The sequence below is a fragment of the Pelodiscus sinensis genome, chromosome 14 (genome assembly GCF_049634645.1).
Source record: "Pelodiscus sinensis isolate JC-2024 chromosome 14, ASM4963464v1, whole genome shotgun sequence".
Lineage (NCBI taxonomy): Eukaryota > Metazoa > Chordata > Testudines > Trionychidae > Pelodiscus > Pelodiscus sinensis.
This window is the reverse complement of record NC_134724.1, coordinates 34,673,954-34,692,865: the sequence shown is the minus strand read 5'-3', so window position 1 is coordinate 34,692,865 and position 18,912 is coordinate 34,673,954. Positions and strand designations below refer to the sequence as shown.

Below are 18,912 nucleotides of genomic sequence, written 5' to 3'. Positions count from 1 at the left end.
GCTCCCTGTAGCACTGCCGCTTTGAAATGTCACATGCAGCCTGGGGCCAGCTGGGAGTCCCCAGCTGACTCCGGGCTCCCTGCGGCGCTGCTGCTTTGAAATGCCACAGGGAGTACAGGGCCAGCCGGGGACTGCTTGAGTCCCCTGCTGGCCCCACGCTCCCCGCAGCGCTTTCGCCTTTGAAGTATAGCAATGGCCCTGGGGCTGTTGCTACACTTCAAATGCGGAGGTGCCCGTATTGACTAATTGAATAGTCGATGCAAATTGCATCAACTAACCGATTAGCCAATTAATTGAAATTTTACATCTCTAGTCTGGCTCCAGGAAGCCTTCCAGATGCTAATACAAGGGCATGTGGCGTAACTCAGCACCAGGCTCTTGCAGTCTAGCCTATTGGCAGGAATGAAATTCTTGTGGGGAATTAATAACTGCCTGGAGTGACGTCAGGCAGCGATGTTCTGCCCAGGTTACGATGTCCCTTGCACGCAGTGGGTTGTGCAATGCATCTGAGCCAGAGATGTGCGCTCTGCTTCTAGGTGTTCCGAAACCAGGAGCGGTAGTTCAGTAAGGAGCCCAGAGAAGCTGGATAATTACTGGCAGCATTCGGTGGGCTAATTGTCTTTCCCTTCCCTCTCGCTATCTCTCCATTTTGGAGACATGAGTGAAGAAGCATTAAAATGTTTACAGGCATATTGAAAAGAGCAGTAAATGGAGAGGGAAGGATAGAAGAGAGGTGAGTGGAAGAAAAGGAGAGCAAGAGACGGGAGGACAGATCAAAAAGGAGAAGTAGAAAAAACTCTATGGTGACATTTCCAAAAGCATTCGCATTGAGTTAGGGCCATGCAGGATCCCCTTGGAATCGGACTCTCATGATTTCTTAGAGGTTCCAAATCACCCAAAAATTTGAGAGGTGGGAACTTTCAGAATGGGCTTTTCTTATCTGTTTTATCTTTTTGGGGGGGAAGGCCCTGTCTAAGCCCACTTTTAACCATAGTATGGATGGGGCTGAAAAAACTCGAAATAGGAGGCTTTTTTAAGAGTTCCCTCTTAAAACTTTTAAAATGTAAATGAGGGGTGGAGAACCTCAGGCCTGGGAGCCAGATGTGGCCCCGGCTTGTTTGGATCCAGCCCCCAAGGCTCGGGGCTCCCCCCTCAAGTATTAGGGAACCTATAGCCCCTGGGGCACACAAAATCTACTAGCCTGGGACCCCCAAGGCTCTGCTGTGTCAAGAGAATGCCGGGGAGTGTCTTTCTCTTTCTCGGTCGGGGGCCACATCAGTGAGGGGTTTGTGGGGGTTTTTTTTGGGGGGGGGGGTTATTCTCACCTGAGTGCAGCCCCTTCTGATTTTTCTGTGCTCAGTAGCCCCTAACCCAAAAAAGGTCTCCCCCCCCCGATGTAAATAGTGTGGGAGTCTATCACTAGTTTTCAGTAGTATTCGGCCACAGCCAGCTAAGCCCCACATTTTAACATTCAATGGGTGGAGGGTTCAAAACTATAATTTCAAGAGGCTGAATGATACGTCTTGCAATTGACACATGCTATCGTTAGTGACATCCTTTGGGCATGCTATGCTGCCTCTAGACAAGATGGACAGCTCTGGAATGGCTGTGGGCCAGATTCTCATCCTGCCCTCTACTGGTTTACCTCAGTTGACCCCGTGTTGGGCGTCTCATGTGATGCTTGTAAATGTGCCCATCCCTCCACGTCTGCCCTCAGGCCTGCTTGGAATGTCATGTAGTGAGGTGCCTGGATTCCATTGCCAGCTCTGCTCCTGCCCTTGCCCCAAGGCTGTTGTGTCAGGGGAATTGAAGGCAGAACCAGCCCCCAAACATGCATAGACGATGTTGCAGCCAGCTGCCCCAGTGCCCTGCTAGCAAGGGAGGCAAGGGGGCTGAGAATGAGGGGGCTAGGGTGTATGGCATATGCTGAATGGGGACAGAGCAGGCTGGTCAACCATCTCCTTCTGGCTTCCACCAGCCTTGGTTACAACCATCAGAGTGACCCCAACAGACTTCCATTCCTGAATTTCCCCAAAACAATGTGCCCAGCTCACTCCTGGACAGCTCAGAGAAATAAGGTTGATTTCTTCCTCTAGAGGCACAAAAACGCATGAGATTTCATTACTGTAACTAGGGTGAACACACTCCCCTTGAAACACTTCACTGAGTTGATTTATAGTAAGAATAAAACCTATTTATTAATAATAGGATACAAGTGATGCCAAGTAGAAAGAATAAAGCTAGAAAGGTTACAAGTGAAACAAGTGTGATAACACACATCTAGAAGTCTAAAACCGTGGTGTCCAACACACTAGCCACCAGCGTTCCCTCTAAGTTGCACGGCAGCACAGCTTTACGGGTGATTAATTGGCCCTGCTCAGTCGGAGGCTCAGTGGTCCGTGCATTGAGCTGACTGACTGGGAGGGGTTGATTCATCACCTGTGAAACTGTGCTGCCGCGCACCTTAGAGGGAACACTGCTAGCCACATGTGACTACTTGACCAGTTGAGTGTGGTTAGTTCGCGATAGCAGTAGCCTCTATGGGGTACATCTACACTACACCGTAACTTGAAATAAGATACACAATTTGCATAGCTCAAATTGCATATCTTATTTCGATGCTAGTTCGAAGTCGTTTATTTCATCATTTAGCACTGTCTACACCAGTGGTCCCCAACCTTTGGAGATTGCTGGGCGCCAGGGGGCGTGGCCATACACCCGCCGGGTGCCAGGGGGCGGGGCTCCCCATAGCAGCGCGCCTGGGGGCGGGGGCCCCCCATATCAGCGCGCCCGGGGGCGGGGCCTCCTCCAAGCGCTGCGCGCCCAGAGCGCAGGCGGCCAATTCGCGGCGCTCCTGGGGCCGGAGCTCGCCGTGCGCCATGCGCCCGGGGCCGGCTCCAGCACCATGCGTGCGCCACGTGCCCAGGGCCAGGCCAGCCCCGAGCACTTGGCGGGTGCACATGAATGCCCCCGTGTTGGCACCGTGTTGGGGATCACTGGTCTACACAGTGCCAAATTTTGAAAAAAAGCGCTATTCTGAAACGTCCCTTACTCCTTGTTGAATGAGGTTTATGGGGACGTCAGAATCGAGAGCCCAAAATAACGGGCTTGCTTTGAAGACGCGCGATAGCTATTTCAGGATACTCTGGTATCCTGAAATAGCATTGCAGTATAGACGTAGCCGTAGTGGCTATTGCTTCAGAACTGGTTGGATACCATACACTCGTGGCGTCTTGTGCAAGAAATCTGCAAATGAGCAGGGCTTGACTAACGGCGGCGAACGCCGCTCACCAGCCCCGCACTGCGCATGCGCAAGAGCCGCATTGTGCATGCGCGCGCCGCCGGTAAACGGGGCACGCGGCTGAAATCTACTCGCCACGGGCGAGTCGATTCTATAGTTTGTCAAGCCCTGCAAATGAGGCTAAGCGTGGACTATTGCTGAGCCTCATTTGCATACCTAATGAGCTGCCATTTTTGCAGAAGAGGATCTTGCACCAGAAGGAGCTGTCTACACGGCCCCTTCTTGCGCAAGAAAAACCCTCTTGTGCAATGCCGTTATTCCTAAATAGGCAGCTGTGCGACTGCTCTGGAACTTAGGTAACGTTCCCTCCTGACTGGGCACTGTACAATGAGCCTCCATGATTCCCCATGTCGTGTTAATAGATACAATTCACAATGGCATTGACCAGCGTGTCATTGGCTTTGAGAAAAGACCTTGCTGTGCACACTTTTATAACACTGCAACATTGCATACAATTGCTTATCCCTCAAGGTTCCTGGCTCCCCTCCCTCCCATCCTTATAGACCCATAAATCTTTACAGTGTATTCTCTGGGAGAAACTGAACACGCTTGTCTTTCTCCTTGCCCCCCCTTCTCTGAGATCCTGCCCCCATTCATTCATTCTCACTGAACTGGAGGCTGGATGCAGGGTGCTGGGATGGGATGGGGATGAGGTGTTTGGGGTGAGCTGGACTGGGGGGGATTCAGAGCATGGGAAGAGACTCTGGGTTGGACCAAGGGGTTGGGGCGCAAGAGGAGGTGGGGGCTCCAGCTGGGGAGTGCAGGGTGTTTGGGGTGTAAGAAGGAGCTCGGGACTGGGACAGGTGGTTGGGGTGCAAGTTTGAAGTGTGGGAGGGAGCTCAGGGTTGGGGGAGGTGTTTGGGATGTGAAATGGGCTCCAGGGGCACTTTACCTGAGGTGGCTCCTGGAAGCTGCGACACGTCCTCTGGCTCCAAGGCACAGAGGTGGCCAGTCGGCTCTGCATGCTGCCCTCTCCCACGGGTGCCACCTCACAGCTCCTATTGGCTGCAGTTCCTAGCCAATGGGGGCTGTGGAGCTGTCACTTGCAGTGGGGGCAGCATGTGGAGCCTGCACCAGTGTTGACTCCTGGCAGTCCTAGTTCCTCTCTCCTGCTGGGCATAGATGCAATGTTATCTTTTCCCTCAGCTGTTACGTGAGTCCTGCCTCCACCCCTTGTTAGCGTGATGGGTCTGGTTAGGCAATATGCAAATAGATTCTTATTGACTTCCAAAGTACTGGAAGTAACTCCCACGTGTGGAAAACACATTCCTTTGGTCTAGGCCAGCCATGTTTGCTGACTCTTTCTGGCATAATGTGGTTTACAGAAACTGGAGTCACGTCTTCACACATTGCACTCAGATATTCATGATTAGTGGGGCGTTTTTTAACGACACCTCACAAAGCGTTTTATATATACAGATTATTACAGCAGCCGGCAGGGTGTGAATATGGGGGAAGGGAGGGGTTAGTGTCACAGTGTAACTTGGGGTGCCATCAGTCCTGCTTCTGGCATTTAACACTCTTTTCCCCTCTCTGCCGCTGCCCATGAAACATAATAGCCTGCTTCTAAGTTCCATCCGCCAAGCCAGCCATTCACGTCTTGCTCACTGCTACCAGGGTCCATGGGGATGGGCAGCTGCTAGCCAGCAAGTGGAGATAGACCCTTGCTGCTGAGCAGGAGCGAGGATTCTAGTTCAAGGGCCTTATTGCTGCATGTCATGTGGTGTTCTCTAGGGACGAAGACACGAAGGGAATCTTAAAACCAGCACCTGAAGCAGAATGGTTGTTCTGATTCAAATGCAGTAGCTTTACCTTTTGGGCCTGAGCGGTTATTTAACATGGGGCAGGGTAGGCCAAGTTGGGCAATATATGCCCATAGCAGCGCCTTTTGCTTTTCTATGGCATCTTCTACCACTGCTGGGATATGGGCCCTGTGTTGTGAGGAGAGAAACTTGTAATCTGGAGAGCAACATGTGGTTACAGCTTGGGGCATAAGGAAGCAGCAAACTGCTCTGATATTATCTGTAGAAGACTGTAAGTGAGATGTATTGTCCTGCTCTGCCTATGCACTGCATCTGGCTATATTTTCTTCATGTATTTTATATCTTAAGTGGATGGTTACAATCTTGGGTGGTCCCTGAATTTTAAAGGGACGTATTCTGTCCCTGTGACAGGGATACCATCTCCGTTTGAATGCATTGCTCTGGTACACTTTGGCTGTGAATGTTATCCCCAAACAGGCCTATAAGTAGATGTTCTGAGCTGCTAACAGTCCACCTATGAGCCTGTAACAGCAGAGGATTGGAATTAAAAAACAACACAAAGAATCTTGAAAAATCTTGCCCCCTAACTGCTATGACTATGAATCACCTGGTTTTTGTGGTGGTTAAAATGTCTTCCTAGTCGTTAGGGCCTGTTCAGCAAAGCAACGAAGCACGTGTTAGGGATGTGACTGGTGAACCGGTTACCCATGGACAGGGGCTGCTCCGACCAGGCTGGAGTAGCCCCTACCTGTGGTCCAGATGCTCTGCAGACAGGGTCTGCTTGGGTGTCCTGGCCGATGTAGCTTCTGCCCACAGTGGTGCAGGCGGGGGCTGCTCTGGTTGAACTGGAGCAGCCCCTGCCTGGGGAGGAAGCTGCCCCAGCCTGGTGGACGTGTCCCCTTGACTCGGTTAACCGGTTAGTCAATTAAATGGGGTTTTACATCCCTAGCACAGGTTTAATGTGAAGCACGTGTCTGTGCTTTGCTGACCTGGGGCTTTGGTCGCCTCTAGGGTCCATCGGTGAGAAGGCTGGAGGTCTTTGCTGTTACTCCTTTATTCTGTAAATTTAAGATATCTTGAGAGTGTCTTCACTGGCACAGCTTCTCCAGTGCTGACGATAAATCCCCCTCATAAGGAGTGTGCTTGCCCCTCTGACCTTGGAGCAGGGATGGAAAATCTGGTTTCATTGGTTAACCCGTTAAACATTATGTTTAACCAATTAAACGGGGTGAGCAGCGGGGAGAGGGGAGGAGGGTACTGCTAGGCAGGAGCCGCCCCCCTACTCTGGTGGGGCTGACATGTCCCTGCCCACGGCAGGTGGGGGGGCTGCTCCAGCCCCCACTGGTTAACCAGTTAAACATTCACTTCCCTACTTGGCAGTGCAGTAACCAAAGGAGCACTACATCACTGGAGGCCCTGGCGTTGGAATGAGGTGTTGAGGTCTGTCCTTCCCATTCCGCCAATGGCTGTCAACAATGAACAGTCACTGAATGTGTCATTGACATCAGCCCATCTCTGGAGACTTCAGCGTGCATCATCTTATGTAGGCAGAGGCAGTTGGCCAAGCTTAAATCAAAGGCAAAGTCTCTAGAGTCTGATCCCTATATGGAATGTGTCGGAAGGGTTCTGTGTGAGCTAACCAGATTTATTTCCACTGAAAGCCTTAATTACCAGAAATATGGTGTGTTGTCAGCATCCGCACCCAGAGCCAGCCTAGATTTCTGCAAGGGAAGCATCTCTTGCCATGTCGTAGAGGCCCCCCAAGGAAGGCATATTGAACCAGGCCCCTCGTATAGTGGGGATACGATTCCCATTTTATCTTCAAAGGACTCGCCATGCTCCAGAGCCTGGCCTGGAAGGTGCTGAATGCTTTTGGTTTGGAGATGCTCTTCCCTTTGTGGGATTGAACCCTCCATTCCATACCAGTCCCAATGCAAATCAGCCAAGATTATGCCAGGCTCCATAGGCCTGATGAAATCCCTCTGCAACATTAATAATAGGGCATGCAGGGCTCTGAGTGGCTAAGGGGAAAGAGCTTGTTCCAATTTCTACCGGGAATCTACATTTGCATCCTGAAGAAACCAAGTGTAAGTCTCTCCTTGTTCCAAAGTAGAGACCTTGATGCTACTGTAACTAGCTCCATCTGCCCCTTCCTAGTAGCCTTTGAATAGTGTCACCTTTGCTGCTGCTTCAGATGATTACCAATAACTTTATTTCTTACAGGTCCAAGTTCACAAGCTGGCCAGCATGCCTCCAAGTAGGTATTTGTTCTTTGTGTGTGTTTTAAATATATTAAAAATCACTGAAACCACGAGGTTGGGAGAACCCCCCTGTTATTTGTGGGTCACAGCGATGAAGTGACACTGTTGTTGGAACACCTGGCTTTCCATCCCAATGCTGGACAGCAGGCTAACATCTGCCCTTGTGTATGTAACAGTCTGTCTGGGGTAGATGAAAGGGAATGACTGGTCTAGAGCATGTTGGCAAATTGGAATCATTCTCAACATATTCTTCCTCTCAATATACCCTTCAAAAATCTCATCCAGAATGAATCCCTTTCACGGGAATTTAAGGATGCCCAAATCCTTTGGGATCCTTGGAAAATCCCACCCAAACTAATTGGACACTACTTGGTCACAACTTCAAACTCTTACTAAGAGAACATTGGTTAGTTCTGCAAATTCCCTTTTTAACACATAGGGTTGAAAGACCCAACTCCAAGAGTCATTTTCAGTGGCTCACTCTTAAACTTGGCGGATGCACCTCAGGAGGCTCCCAAAGAGTGGATCTTGGGTTGGTACTACTCGATATTTTCATTTGCAGTATAGCTGCAATGTGCCGATGATGCCATGCGTTAAGGGCTTGCTAATCCCATCCTCCAACGTACTAGAATTCAGAGAGGTCTTGACAAATTGAAGAGCTGGTTTGAAATCAACAGGATGAAAGGCAAGGAAGGCGAGTGCAAAGTACTAGACTTAAGAAGGAAAAATAAAGTAACTAATATAAACTGGGGAATGGCAGGATAGACAGTAGTGCTGCTGAAAAGGATTTGGGGCCTATAGTGGATCTCAAATTGAGTGACACAACAGTGTGATGCTGCAGTGAAAAAGGCAATTGTGATTCTAAGATGAATTAAGTGTGTTGTATGTAAGACACGGGAGGCAATTGTTCCACTTTACTCAGTGTTGGTGAGGCCTCCGTTGAAGTACTGTATCCAGTCTGGGGTACTGCATTTTGTGAAAGCCATGAGCAAATTGGAGAGGCTCCAGAGGAGAGCAAAAAAATTATGAGGTTTGGAAAAGCTAGCCTATGAGGAAGGCCCTTTGGTTTCAATTTAAACCCATTTTTTACTGGAAAAATGCTGGGTTTTATAAAAGCATTTTTCTTCAGTTTTCACCCTACCTTTATATCTGTCAATTATGTAAAAAAATTCTTGGTTTTTTTCACACACATTGTTTGAGATGTATGTGCGATACTACATTCTTCTGTAAGCATATGCAAAGTGGCCTGTTGAAGCAAGGCTACATATGAGGTTAGAAGTCGTATCCAGTAAACAAAGAGGCATGCACGCAAGCTCTGAAGCATGTGTACTTCTGAAACTCACTCCTGCCATATGCACTTTTCAAGCTGTCAGCAGGTAATGGTTTAAAAACCTGACACTAAACTGAGACGAAAATGAAAATCTGTATCAGTATATGTCTCAGAACACAAGGAAGCCTTTGAAAGTTAAAAAAAAAAATCAGAACCAATAAAAGGATGAAGTTGAGTGTCTGCACTTCAAATGGTGTGGCCCAATTATAATATGTACAGGCTAACCATTCTAAGTCTACAACAGTAAATTGCTTATTCAAATGAAAAGTTTGATTTGGGGATTAGAGCTATATTGTTTTCTTAAAACAATATATAGAGATTGCGTATTAAGAGTTTTAAGATCTGTAGCAAACCATGTTGAATTTTATTAATCAACGTATTAATCTAGTGCAATCTATATTCCCCTTCCCATTCTTCTGTCCTCCAAAATAAACCCCAATATTTACCCAGAAAAATTCTCAATAGTTTTTTCACCTGTTTTTGTTGTAGTAATAAACACAGATACATTCCTGGAAAGGGTGAGACAATAAAAATGGAAAAGGCAGGGCCCTACCTATGAGGAAAGGAAGAAAGACAGGGCATGTTTAATCTAGGGCAGTGGTCACCAACCAGTATATCGGGACCTGCTGGTAGATCTTGGAGCCTCTGACAGGGGATCTTGACTGGTTTGGCCAAGAGGCTATCAAATGCTGGCACTTCCGCTGCCCCTCCTCCCACTGCTGTGCACCTTCTGCCCTTTGCCTTAGAGCTGCCTCCGCCTTCCCCCACTTGCTGGGCAGGGAAGGAAGAGGAGCGGGCGCTGATGTCAGAGGGCCTCCTCTCCTGCCCTGTAGCTTATCTCCACAGAATGGAGGGGGGCACAACAGGGCCTGGGATGGAGGGAGTTTGCTGCCTGCTTTTGAGAGTGGTGCAGGGGCGAGCCTGCCTTAGCCCCACTGCATCACCTGTGGTAAGCAGTGTCCAGCTGGAGCCTGCATCCAGAGCCCCTGCCCCAGTCATAAACCCCTCCTAGGCCCCAAGCCCCTGCCCTAGCCCTGAGCTACCCCAGACCCAAACTCCCTTACAGTGCCTGTCCCCTGAACTTCCTCCTTCACCCCAACTCCCTGCCCCAGGCTCTGATCAGAGCAACTCCAAGTCCCTTAACCCAAGACCTGAGTCTGCGGTCCAACCCTCTGCCTGATGAAAAGCAGGAAGGATGGGGGGCTGAGGGAGGACTGAGTGAGCAGGGGCAGGGCCTTTGAGAAGGGGCAAAAAGGAGGTGAGGCAAGGGTATTCGGGTGTGAGGTAGATCCTGGATTGCGCTTATATTCAGAAAAATGATCTTGTGCTTAAAAAGGTTGGAGATCACTGGTCTAGGGGAAAGAAGGCCGGGGAGATCTGATTTGTGTCTTTTTCAGAGGATGGTGATTGACTGTTTTCCAATGGCTGGACAAGAATTAATCAGCTTAGTTTGCAACAAGGGACATTTAGGTTGGATTATGTTGGAAAAACTTTCTAGCACTGAAGACCAGTAAGCACTGGACTAGGTCACAAACGCTGGAAGTTTAAAAGAACAGTTTAGACAAATAGGGACAGTCAAAGTATAGTCCCCCTGTCTCAGTGGGGGCAAATGGACTCGATGACCTCTCAAGGCCTCTCCCAGCCCCACACTTCTGTGATATCCTAGATCAGATCTTATCGTTCTGTGACAGCTTCCATTTCCTGATGCGCTTGGGGGGAAAGCAGGAGCTAGAACAGGGAGGAGCAGCACAGAGGTGGCTTCCTATCCAAGCTATGAAGGTTACCCTGATCCTTTAACTGAAAACTGAAGAGCTGCAGAACAAGCAGGCCATGTTTAAATCATGCTGGTGCAGGAACCAGTAAAGCCCAGGTTTTGGCATTAGCACAGTATTGCTAGAATCACTATAATCTGAAGGTATCACTTCCATGACAGCCATTTAAAACCCATGGTAGAGTCTCCACCAGTAGCGAATGGCATAGGTTCAAATTCCCCATCCTAGTCCTGGGGTGGGGGTTACCACAGTACAAGGGTATGCTCTCTTCTCCCTCCTCAATGTGAAGGAGTTCTCCTAGGCACTGCCGTCAGAGGAATGCAGCAGGGAATGCTCCATCTTTACAGGGGCTGGATTTTATGGAGCATTTATCAGGCTCTTTCAGGTCATTGGAAGGGAGCCCCATAGGAGGAGGAGATGGAACCCATTGCATGTGGCCTAGCAGACTAGGATTGAAATTCTATGGTGTGCCTCTGGCTTCAGTTGCTGCAGCTGTTGTCCTCCCGTGGTTCAGGCATTGCACTGAGAGCTTTGTCGTAAACAGCTGAAGGTGCTGACTTTACTGACCATGTCCTCTCTTCCTCACCTAGGTGAACCTGGTGCAGGCACTCTGATGGCTGAAAGCAAAGAAGGAACAGTGGGTTACCTGAAGAAGAAAGTGAATGGAAGGCTGATGGGTGCAATAGCCAGAATGCCAGCCAGCTTGTCCAAGGGGAAGCCCAGGAAAGGAAAGTTTGTGACCTCATCTAAGCAGGGGTCTCCTTTCCAGGAGGAAGCTGCTGCCATGGAGCCTGAGCAAACCCAGCTGCTTGATGAGAAGCCTCAGGGAAGCTGCCCCTCTCCTGATGAGGGGGACTCTTTGCTCAAGGACGGAAAAGCATCTTCCCAAGTTGTTCCCAGCTCCTTGGATTCAAAGCCAAATAGACTCTCACTGTCCTCTGATGCCAAGAGGCAACTTCTCCAAACCCACAAGCCTTGTAGGACCCTTCAGCTGAAGCTGACCAGTAAGGCATCCAGGAAGACTAGGAGCACATCAAGGGTTCTTCACCTCCGGAACTCAGTGGTCCAGATCAAATTCCAGAGGGTCCTTCATGGAGTGCAGAGGACTGCTCTCCGTGGCACTAGGGGGATAAAAGGGAGGGGTGTAGCTTCAAGGCAAGGCTGCTCCCTCCTCAGCAAAACCTTCAGGCACAAGGCAGAGAGTTCAACCTCCCCATCCAGGTACCCAGAACTGGTGGGCAAGCGGATCAAACATCTGTACGAGGAGAAGGACAAGACAGAGGCCTGGTACCAGGGGGTGGTGCTCAGAATCCACAAGCGTCACAAGGACCCCCTCAAGACTGTGTATGAGGTGAAGTATGACAGCGAGCCCGAGTGGCAATACTACCTGGAGATCCTGCAAGACTATAAGAAGGGCTGGCTGAAAGTGGATGAGTGAACGTGGCCTTGGCCAGTCCTGTGGCTCACCGCACTGTTGGCTCCAACTCAAAGAAAAGAGCCTGGGGCTTGCTTTGTTGTCTTCCCCACCAGGCTCCCCGCTCTGTCAACGGCCTAAACGCACCCAGTGTGGAGAGAAATGCCTCGACGAAATGCAATCATTCCTTCCTCCGCACCCGGCACCCTTGCTCCCCCTACTGGACACCAAAGCACCACTGTGCCTTGTGCCTATAGCAGGAAGTCTGGGAGATAAATTCCACACAGAAGGCCAGGGGGAAGCTGGTCTCTGCTCCATAATGTCCCATCTTTCCTTATTGGTGTGGACATCCCCCACTGGGGAGACCAGTCTCTTTTCTGGAAGCTGGGCTCTCAACCCCAGCAGCATATAGAGGGCACCACACCAAGCACAGGTAGCTCAGGAATACAGCAAAGAAGTGAGGCCACTCTGTTCTTCCACTAGGCACCCTTTCTTTTCATCTCTGCTCCTACCTGCGTCTGCTGGGCCGTCTCTCTTTATACAGCCTCCCAACCACGCTCGTCTGTTTCTGTTCTCAGCTAGAATGTATTTCGGCTCTTTCACGCTCACCCGACTGGTGATTGGTGCAGGCTGCCGTACAAAAGAGCGATCCCTCCTGGCTATCTGCTGGACTGCTGGAGACACAAAAGCCTTGAAGCTGAGTTACAATTCGACACGAGGCTTTATTCTGTTGCCATGGAGTCTGGCCATGGCTTTCCTTGGAGCAGGATCTGCCTCTTACAGTCAAATGTTGTGATTTACTACACACTATGCTTGAGCTTCCACAGGATCTAAACGGGTGCTGAATCTGGTCCATCTATACCTCCTCCTGCCCCCAACTCACACAGTTGCTTGGTTTTTTTTATATTCCCTTTTAGTTTAATATTCTGTAGTGGGTTTTGAAAGTGCATTTTCCATGGACCTGGAACCTCTCTACAAGAGGCAGGCTAAGCCAGCTCATGTCAGCAGCCCCGTTGGTCCCGGAGCAGCATGAGTGGGATTGCTGGTGGGTGCTTTTTAAGAAGACTTCAGACTGCACAGCACTAATTCGCTGGGACAGAGGCAGTAGCTGGTTCAGTGTTCCATTGCTGATTTTAGACCTTGTTCCTTTCAGCCTAGACTGGCTGATCTGTAGCTGATCTGATTTGCAGAAGTAGCCTTTTTTAATAACGGGGTTGTTTGGTTTCAGTGTCTGTAGTGGGGGGGGGGGTGGGGGTGACGACCTTCACCTTGTGCCCTAAAGGAAGAAAAGCTAACAAGCAGGGAGGTGCTCTAACTACTACTACCTACACATCTTCATTGAAATGCTCAGCCAATATTTGCTTTTCCCTTCTACTTTATAGGTATTCTATTAATTAAATGGAGCTTCTTGCTTTAACATCCTGTCCTTTTTAATCATGAAGGGCTGCAGAGATTATACAGAATATCGAGTCTGACTTCCACAGTTACAGGACTGATTTTGTTATTTTAAATGAAAACATTTTACAAACATTATGAACTTACCTTTGTAAGGAGCTGCTGCCTTGAAGTTGTGGGTCTGTTTGTTTTGTTTTGTTTAATTTATTTAAACTTTCGGCTTCACCTGTTAACTTTGCTGGATCCAGGTGGAGTGAGATGGTGTCACCGGTTAGGAACTCAATTCCTATGTCGTAGCTGAAAGACGTTCTGTGTGGGTTATAAAGACTGATTTTTTTTTTCCAACCCGATTACAATGCAGGTCTTGGATGCTCACTCTGGGCTGTCTTTCAAGGAGCTCTGAGGGAATGCACATACTGGTGAAGATCCTTTTTACTTGACAAGGAAATGGGGACTCTCATAATGTACCAATACAATGGGGGTCAGATGGAGGAGAAGGACCTCAGATACGTCTTCAGAACAGCAATCATTTCACTTCCTATCACACTGTAATGATTCCAGACGCAGTAGTGAAGTCTCCCCCTCCTCAGCTGAAGTGAATGGCTAAGAACTGACACATCTATGCTTCACAAGGCAACCAATCAGGACTGGCTGTTGCCTGGTGGATAAGTATACAAGCAGAGGCCTTTAAAGACTCTACACACACAGTTGGGGGAGCAGAGGAACAAGTTAAGAGATTTTTTTCCACTACAGGAAGTATTTATTTTAAATTGACAAAACTAAAACCAGTGGACTGTTCTTTCCACAATGGTGTTTTCTTGCTTCTGGAGGCAGTCACTGCTGCTGCCTTGAGTACCATTTTATTTTTAAAATGTTTGTACGGAGCGTGCAGGTGACTTGGAAGGAGGGGTTCTCTGTGCCGTTCTTGCACTCTTGCCATGTGCAGTCTGTGAGTAGCATTGTAAAGTGAGTCGGAGACCAGTGTTTGTAAATAATATTGTAATTTTTTTGTATAGAGTTGAAGTGGGAGAGAGTCCTTCATTTTATTTAATATTTTGTAAGAAGACCACCTTAAAAGGTGCCTCGCCCTGATTAAAGTGTTTTGGTTTGTTTCTGAATACTCTGGATTTTTCATTATCTGTGTTGTTAAAATAGCACCTGACCCAATGTATCACTGGCCCAGTTGTGTAAGGCACTATCTGCATCCAGAGTCAGAAATGTTCCGTGCATGAAGAGCCTGTAATCTAAATCTGATGAGTGAGAGGGGAAACAGGAACAGGGAGGGAAAACACCTTGCCAAAAGTCTATCAGTGACAAAGCCAGAAATAATACCAGAGCCCTAGAAGCCCAGTTCGATGCCTTATAAGTTAGGCGATGTGGCGTAGGCTAAATCCTGTTTGCTTCAGTACACAGATGTACATACACAAACAAAGTGGCCTTTGGAGTTTTATCCTGTTTCTACTGAAGCAGAAGGCTGTTCTATTACAGTGGGAGCAGGAGAAGACCTTGCTACCCTGTTGAATGTTGACTGGGTCTTTCTTATATTTGCACTTTGCCACCATCCCTTTTTGAAAATGCTGCAGACGATCAAACTGCATTTAGTTTTCCTCGACCTCAACCACTGCTACTCCACAGCTGTTGACCCTAATTTCTTAGGAGAGGAGGCGACCATACCATTGGACCCCCAAGTGCAGCCTCCAACTATGCACTGCTGAAGTGGTACAGAGAGGATGTAAAATATTGCAAGGGGCCAGAGGAGAATTCCCCTGACATAGGCACTGCCCAAGGCCACAGTTATTTAAGTGTATAGTCCGTTGCATAACCACATTTTGATATTAAATGAATTCAAGAGACAAGTATCAGTTGGGGTTATAGCTAAAAGCCAATAATACTGTACAGGACAAAATTTCACTATACCAGTCTGCAGGAACCCAATTTCTGCAACATTGTAACCTTCACTTTCTATAGAGTATGCTCCCCAATTTACACCTTTCAGCTTAGAGCATTGAAAGGATATTACAAGCTCAAACACTTTCTACATGACACTAAAATCCAACCCATTAATTCATTGCAGTCATTTGTCATTCTGTACCTTCCTTACTTCACAAGGCTCTTATGCAAAATAGTCAATCATGGGATAACAGAGAAATACCTCTCATGGATCAATAATCAGGTAAAGATAGAAAACAAAGGCTTGGTCTACCCTACAGAGTTAGGTTGACGTAAGGCAGTTTATGATGCCCTAACTCTGTAAACATCTACACTAAAATACATATGCTACTGATGTAACTCGCTCACAACACCAGCTTAACTGCAAGAGCTGTAGCGCTTACATCGATGTAGTTAGGTCAACGCAGTATCAGTTGTAGATACTGTGTTGCTTACATTGACTGTTGCCATCTTTCAGAGAGTACTTCACACAGTGCACAGTCAACCTGTGTAACATGTTGGCAAGGGATGTTGTGCAGGCCAACAATATAACTAGGTTTAAAAGAGTAAATCAGTCCTTGGAGGATACGTCAATCAACAGTTTTCAGGCAAGATGGTCAGGGATGAAATCCCATGCTTTGGGTGCCGTTAAACCTCTGATTGCCAGAGGCTGGGACCCAGCGACCGGGGGATGGATCCATGGATAAATTGCACTGTTCTGTAGGTTCCCTCTGTGATGAAGTGAGGATTTTTGTAGTGCTTTACATGAATAGTTTGTGTGAGCCTCAGTCTCCCGGCATGCTTAACCAGCTGGTGAGAGAGGGTAAGTTATTGCAGCTGTGATGTCACCTAGCAGCCTGGACCCCTAGACAACAGCCTGGAGATGGGGACTCTAGCAGCCAGTTTCCTGGTGACTGAGAGACCCAACCCAATTTGGAAGGCAGCTGGTTCTGCCCAGTGGGAGCCCAAAGGGCTGAGGAGAGAGGACCCTGCTGACGTAACCGACCAACCCAAGTAATTCCTTGGTCAGATCACTGCCTAGAAAGCAGGCCCTGGAGTAGGGAAGGGACTATGTGTCCCAGCACTCCTTTGGCCGTTAGCAACAGGAAAGGGAGCGGGAGGGATGGGGGAAGCTGTGAGATCCCAACACAGCAGTTTGCTGTTGGCTGTTGGAAGGGGGGGGGGTGCGGTGGGTAGGGAATGTGTGCGCACTGGGAGTAGCTTGTGCCCAGATCTCGCCCTCAGAAACCTTCCCCAGACTGGTTTAGGGATGCTGCTGTCCGTGGCTGGCTACTTCCAAGGAAGAAATTAGATGGACTGAGTAGACCATGGGTTTCCAAACTGGGGTGTGTGAAGAAATTCCAGGGGGGTGTGAGGCGACCCAGCCTCCCCTCCCCTCCCATCAAGTTTTGCTGCCCGCTCATTTCCTTTTTTTTTTCTCAACAAGTTTTGCTGCTTTTTTTTTTTGGCAGGGGCGGCATGAGGGTTTTTTCAAAAATCAAGAAGGGGGGCGTGATGCCAAAAAGTTTGGGAACCACGGGAGTAGACAATGCACCTCAGTCTGAAAACTAGCAAAGTACCTGGTTTGCAGGAGGATTTGACTCAATTTCCACAGCCACGGAAGCAGAAATTTCTTTTCAAGGTTTATCTAATATTCAGAAGTGGAGTCTAGCACTTGCCTTCCAGATTTGGACAGAAGTGTTCAAGCTCAATTTAGGCTGTTACAACATTTCTCCAAAATGAAATACTGATCCACTGTAATTTGTTGTACAATACAGTTGAGCAACGAGTACTGGTAATCTGCCGCGTGCTAACTGACTGGAGTTGCTATTTTCAGTCACCATTACCAGTTTTTTGTTTTGTTGGTGTTGTTTTAGTTTTCTTTTTAAAAGAAGACAGTAACATTGCACTGGTGATTTCCCCACAGAAACGAAGAATGGAACAAAAGAGCGATAAAGGCTCCTCAGTTTTTCCTCATTGCGTGGGACAGTCTTGCAATATGGATCCAGATATCCTCTAATCACACAAACTGAAAATGGTTCCACTTGACTGCAGTTCTGTTACCATGCAGGAACCAATCCTGTGTTCTGTGCACATCCAAAATTCCTTCTGAATTTAGAAGTGCCTTCCTTTTATAATGGTACGACCTGATATTTTCAGCTCTTGTAAGCTAAGTAGGTTTACATTTAGTAATTGGGTGGGAAGTCTCTCATAAAAAAAAAGTGCTGCAGGAGATGTTGATTATTCACCAGGTAATGTGAGACCCTCCTGTTACAATAATAAACCAATGCAGCATAAAATACATTCCGCTCCTAGAAACTAGGTCCTTTGCCAGGCAGTAATGAGAGAGGCCAGGCCTGAGAGCCTGATGTACCCAGATACTTATGTATTTCATAGAATCATAGAATACCAGGACTGGAAGGGACCTCGAGAGGTCATTGAGTCCAGTCCCCTGCCCTCATGGCAGGACCAAATACTGTCTAGACCATCCCTGATAGACATTTATCTAACCTACTCTTAAATATCTCCAGAGATGGAGATTCCACAACCTCCCTGGGCAATTTATTCCAGTGTTTAACCACCCTGACAGTTGGGAAGTTTTTCCTAATGTCCAACCTAAACCTCCCTTGCTGCAGTTTAAGCCATTTACACCATTTAAGGGAAATTTATGCCTACCCAGTTGTTTTGCAGTGTTATTAAGGCTGTTGGAAAAAGGCAGGAAAAGAGCTTGGTCAGGTGACCACTAATCTGCCCAAATACCAGAGAGTATAAATGCCCTGAATGTGAATTCTGAGACACTGTCCTCTGTGGTGACAGTCCACGTCCACATTCGTCTCTTCCGATCAAGACCCACCGAGAGAGCCTGAAAACATCTTAGTTACCGTAGTTAAAGTGATACAAAACCAGACTGACTTCTCCGAATCTGTCCCGTTAGCAGCAGTGCTGAGTTTCTCCTGTACTATTTCACCAGATGCAGTTGTAGGTCTGAGTTCAATTCCAGACTCTCAGCCTTGGTGACCTGAGGAAAACTTGACCTGTTAAATATAGGATGTTTTAACCATCATCTGTGAGGGAAAAGGGATCCCAGACATCACACCTAACAAACACAAACCTGCCAAGCAGTTTTTCTTGCTATTTAAAACAAATATCTGAGAGTTTGTCTACACTATAAAGTTAATTTGAAATAACAGCAGTTATTTCGAATTAATTTTAATAGCGTCTACACAGGCAAACCGCTATTTCAAAATAAATTCGAAATAGTGGAGCCCTTATTTTGAATTTGGCAAACCTCATTCTATGAGGAGTAACCCCAAATTCGAAATAGCTATTTCGAATTAAGTGCTGTGTAGACACTTAATTCAAAATAGGGGGCCTCCAGCCCTTCCCAGGGAGCCCTGGTGGCCACTCTGGGCACAACCAGGAAAACTTACTCTCCTCTCCCCCAGCCCGGAGCCATTAAAGGGATAGACCCTGGCCACAGTGCCGTGCCAGCTCCAAGCCTGCCAGCCCTGAGCCAGCAGTGGCCACCGGGGCCCAAAAACATGAGCCAGCAAGCCACTGGCAGCCAGCCCTCCACCACTCCCCAGGAACAGTCTGCCAGCTCCCAGGAGCCTGATGGGCTGGAAAAGGTGGGCGCCTTCCTGGTTCAGGGTGGAGATCATGGACCTTATTCAAGTTTGGGGGGGATGCCCCCAACTTCCATGATCTCAGCCCTAGATGGAGGAACATGGCCGTGTGTGGCAGGAT

General features: G+C 48.1%; 1 protein-coding gene across 4 annotated transcripts in view; it reads left to right on the top strand.

The window, feature by feature from the left end:
* Positions 1 to 14,354, top strand: part of C14H15orf39 (chromosome 14 C15orf39 homolog) — a 52,593-nt gene extending 38,239 nt beyond the window's left edge. For 3 of the 4 annotated variants that reach the window (XM_075897403.1, XM_006126260.4, XM_006126261.4), the window contains one exon: positions 11,018 to 14,354. In XM_075897403.1, coding sequence (XP_075753518.1) covers positions 11,018 to 11,865 — 848 coding nt within the window. In that variant the 3' untranslated portion in view covers positions 11,866 to 14,354. Of the gene's footprint in view, positions 1 to 7,287; positions 7,322 to 11,017 lie in introns of all 4 variants that reach the window. The other variant, XM_006126262.4, reaches the window with a different exon arrangement.
* Positions 14,355 to 18,912: the final 4,558 nt, after the last annotated feature.